General features: G+C 44.7%; 1 protein-coding gene across 1 annotated transcript; it reads right to left on the bottom strand.

Moving 5' to 3' along the window:
- Positions 1-277: 277 nt before the first annotated feature.
- Positions 278-1,498, bottom strand: LOC145954710 (uncharacterized). The gene is made up of 2 exons (XM_083069397.1): positions 598-1,498; positions 278-471 (listed from the first exon to the last, which is right to left on the bottom strand). Exons 1-2 carry the CDS (start codon positions 1,496-1,498, stop codon positions 278-280), a joined length of 1,095 nt encoding a protein of 364 aa, XP_082925523.1.
- Between the last annotated feature and the right edge of the window lie 3,033 nt (positions 1,499-4,531).

The following is a 4,531-nucleotide window of genomic DNA, read 5'->3' as shown; positions in this document are numbered from 1 at the left end:
GACCTCGGGTTTGCATTTTTAAGGTTCGAACTCGACCTTTATCAAGAATACCAGGGTTCGTACTCGACCTCGGGTTTTACGCGCGCGATTGGATTACGGGGGTTCTATTTTCGTGTTTACAGTAATTGATGCGGTAATATTTAAGGAAATGCAATGAGTGAGCGAAAAGGAGAATATTATTAGATAATCCTATCGTGCCTCGTTAAAACCCTCTCCGTTTAGGACGGAGGCGGGAAAAGAGTGCGCGGTTTCGCTTTTACAAATGTGAAATTAGAGTTTAGGGGCATACAGTGGGAGGACTCTTCTTGCCCTCCTTGCCGGACGCGAAGATCCTCAGGCTTTTGGCGTAGCATTGCCGAGCTGTCTTCTGGTTTGCTCTGACGGAGATAATTTTTCCGTCCTTTCCTGGGAACTTCATGGTGAGGTGCGGGGTGGACACCACCGCGCCAAGATGATTTAAGGTCGGCCTCCCTATTATGATGTTATAGGAGGTGTTGGCCTCCACGAGGAGGTATCGGACCATGATTCTTCTGGCATCCGGGGGTGTGCCGAAGGTTGTGAGCAGGTCCACGTATCCGCGGGTGTGGACCCGTTCACCGGCGAAGCCAACTAGGGGCTCTGTATGCGGCTGGATGAGAGAGTGAGGGACGTCGAGCTTGAGGAAAGTTGGCCAATACAGGACGTCTGCCGAGCTCCCCTGATCGATGAGTGTCTTTTGGACTTCCCAGTTTGCAATTTCTACCCCGATGACCATGGGGTCATCCTGATTGGGGCTGATCCCTGCGTAGTCCTCGTCGGAGAAAGAGATTGGTGGTGAGCTCTTGTAGGGGATCGAGGCAGTGGAATGGGCGCAGTTGATACTGCGGAGGTGTCTTTTTTGGGCTGAGCTGCTGGCACCTCCTCCGGCGAAGCCGCCTGCAATTGTGTTGATTATTCCCCGTAGGGGGGCTGGTTCGGTCTCCTGGCTTATTTCAGCCTGTACTGCGCCATTGGCATTTTGCTGAGGTCCTGTGGGTAGGTCCCCCCGAGCTCCTGATCCGCGGCCTCTCCCGCGTCCCCGGCCTCCGGAGCCACCTCGGGAGCCTGGCTGTCGCTGAATGTAGTGGCCGAGGTGACCTGCCTGGATGAGTTCCTCGATGCGGTCCCGGAGTGTGCGGCACTCGTCTGTGGTATGGCCATAGTTTCTGTGATACCGACAGTGTTTGGACTTGTCAGCATTGTTTGGTGTGTGGCCGGGTGGTGGGAGGTCTAGCAGGTTGCTGTTACTGGCTTCCTCCAAAATGTGGACTCTTGGGGCGTTCAGAGGGGTGTAGAAGTCGTACCTCCCGGCTCTGTTTGTCCTGGCTGACTTCTTGAATTGGCTGTCGTTGTTGACTTTAACCTTGTCTTTGTGGCCCTGTTCTGGTTTAGCGGGGCCCTTACCGCGAACCTGGTCGCGGAAGGTCGCGTGCTCCTCCATTTGAATGTAGCCGGCGGCGCGGGCGCGCAGTTCGTCCATATCGCGAGGGGCGTCGCGACATAGGCTGTCGACGAACGATCCGGGTTTCAGTGCCATGAGCATGGCGTGTAGGGCGACTTCCGGGTTTAGATTTCAGATCCGGACTGATATGTTAGAGAAGCGCTCCATGAAGGCCCGTAGGGGCTCGTCCTCATTCTGTCTGAGGTTGGCCAAGGCGGCCGAGGTTGTGTGGTGAGGTCGGCTGGTGGCGTACTGTGCCGTGAACCGCCGCACCAAGGTGGCGAAACTGTCAATGGACCCTGCCGGCAGTTGGGTGTACCAATGGAGCGCGGGTCCTTTAAGCGAGGTCGGGAAGACCCTGCACAGTATAGCGCCACTGTTAGTGTAAAGGTTTACCTGAGTCGTGTACGCGTCGACGTGCTCATCGGGGTCCGTAGTGCCGTCGTAGCGGTCGAGGTGGAGGGGCTTCCACCCGCGGGGTAACGAAGTCTCCATGATGCCGTTCACAAAGGGATGACGGCGGAAAGGCTCTTGGCCCTCGGAGACATGAGTGGGGGCCTTGCTGGTGCCCTGCCCTGATCTGTGTGTTGATGCATGAGACCGGTGCGTGGCGGGCTGTGAATGTGGTGCCTTGGTGGTTGCTTGGGAATGGGGGGCTGAATGCGCCTCCTCCTCATGATCACCGCTGTCGTGCGGTGGCTGGCCGGGGCGATGCCGAGGGAGCTGGGCGCGGATGCGCTCGTTCTCGGCGCGTAGCGCCGCTAGGTCTGCTTCGTTAGCGGTGCGCATCGCCGCGAGGTCATTCTCATGCTGGGCACACATATTCTGGAGGTCGGCGTCGTGCTGTCGCCGCATCTGCTCGACTTGTTCGACCAAACGCCTCAGGGTCGCGGTATCGCTGTCCATGGTAGTTGAGTTGCTTGTGTTATCTGTTGCTTGTCTAATATGGCTTCTGGTAGAAACCATGCAGGTGGCCGATGAGAGCTTGGTCTGATCGGCCCCACGGTGGGCGCCAAATGTTCTTACCGGAATTTGGCCGTAGGGATGGTCTGCCCAGTAAGATCAGTGAGCCTCCTTTACTTGATGTGTTGGTGCTCCAAGATGGGGGAGGTACCTGCAAAAGAGACTCCGATGCCAAAGTTAGGGTTTGTATGAGTATGAGTCTCGTATATATAACGCACATACCTTTGTGTGAATTAGGGTTGTCTTGGACCTGAGATAAGATATGATATGATACGATATCATATAATATGATATGATCACGTTGTGACATAATATGGTATAATTGGAGAACGTTGATGACAGAAAATAAATTACACATTCACTTTCCTTAAATTCACCAAAACATCTCTTTAAAATTATCCTCTGGAAAGGGAAATAATAAAGTCGGTTAGAATCTGTTAATATACTAATGTATTAATTTTCTTTTTTAACAATTGTAATTGTGTCTATATAAGATATTTTATTAATTCTTTGTAATCCATTCTATTAAATATCAACACATGAAAGTACTTTTCTGTGTTTTTTTTTTTTTTATAGTTGAATTCTAACATGGTATAAAGAGCACTGTGACATCAAGTATGGCTTTCGCATCTCAATTCATTCCCCACACGCTTAATATGTTGATTGCTATCAAATTAGATGATGATAATTTCTTAATATGGGAACAACATATTCTTGCGACAATTCGAGGGTTAAAATTTGATAAATTTGTTCGTGGTGATGCAATTCTACCATGTTTTTCTATAAAAGAAAATGAAATTGCAAAGGCGGAGAATCTTGAATATATTAATTATGTTCAACAAGATCAATTGTTTGTTGCGTGGCTCTTAGCATCGATGTTCTCACCGATCTTGACAAAGATGGTGGGATTGAAATTTGCTCATCAAATTTGGAAGAGGTTAGAGGTATATTATGCTGCGCGCACACTAGCTGTTATCAAGAAATTGAAATTGCAGCTTCGGATGATCAAGAAAGATAAAGGTATCAATGAATATCTCCTAAAAATTAAGAAAACTGTTGATTCTCTTCTTGCGGTTGGTTCGTCGATTTTTGGTGATCAAGATCATATTGATGCAATTCTGGGTGGTTTTCTAGATGATTTTGATGATTTTGTTACTTCCATCACGTCTAGACTTGATCCATATACCGTTGATGAAATAAAGGCATTGTTACTTACTCAAGAACGAAACATTTTGAGCTTGACCTCTATTTTGTCAGGGACAAAGTCATTAAAGGAGTTGTCCAAGTTATTCATTTACCTGCACAATTTCAAATTGCTGATATACTTACCAAATCTATCTCTGGTCCTCAGTTTGAAGCTTTTTGAAGCAAACTCATGATTACCATAGTAGGTAACATGAGTTTGAGAGGGGGTGTAAAGGGAAATAATAAAGTCAGTTAGAAACTATTAATATACAACTGTATTAATTTTCCTTTTTAACAAGTGTATAATTGTGTCTATATAAGACATTTTATCATCTCTTGTAATCCATTCTATTAAGTATCAATGCATGAAAATACTTTTCTCTGTTTTCTCTCTTCTATGATTGAACTCTAACATACTCTACTAAAGTTGAAGTAAAAATTATTTAAAATATCTTAAATGTATAACCTTAATGATATCATCAAATTTGAAGACAAAATAATGATATTAATTAGAGAAAAAATCTAGGTCACTAATATATAGTCTCACATCAAATTTTAAAAATTTATATTAAAAATAACTTATTTCATTTTTAATTTATCAAAATGATGAAACTGTGACAACATGTTAAAATTAAAATGGAAAATTAAGTTAAAATAGATAATATTTTAAATACAATAACTTAATAATATAAGCAGTGTTAAAGTTGAAACAATTTATAAGTTATTAAAGTTCATCTCTAATTATAACCGTTCATAACCAATTGCATACATGTATATGTAGTTATAAATATGTTAATAAAATAAATTTAACAATTCTTTATTTTGAAACTCTCTTTAATTTTTTTTTTGTCATTCTCGTACCATCTAAAATAAAGATATATCCGTCTTGCTCATCCTACTTGTAATTTTCGTTTATTTAATAAT

Source organism: Cajanus cajan, chromosome 2 (genome assembly GCF_000230855.2).
Source record: "Cajanus cajan strain Asha chromosome 2, NIPB_CcT2T_4, whole genome shotgun sequence".
Classification (NCBI taxonomy): domain Eukaryota; kingdom Viridiplantae; phylum Streptophyta; class Magnoliopsida; order Fabales; family Fabaceae; genus Cajanus; species Cajanus cajan.
Note: the sequence above shows the minus strand (reverse complement) of the source record. Positions and strands in the feature narration are given on the sequence as shown.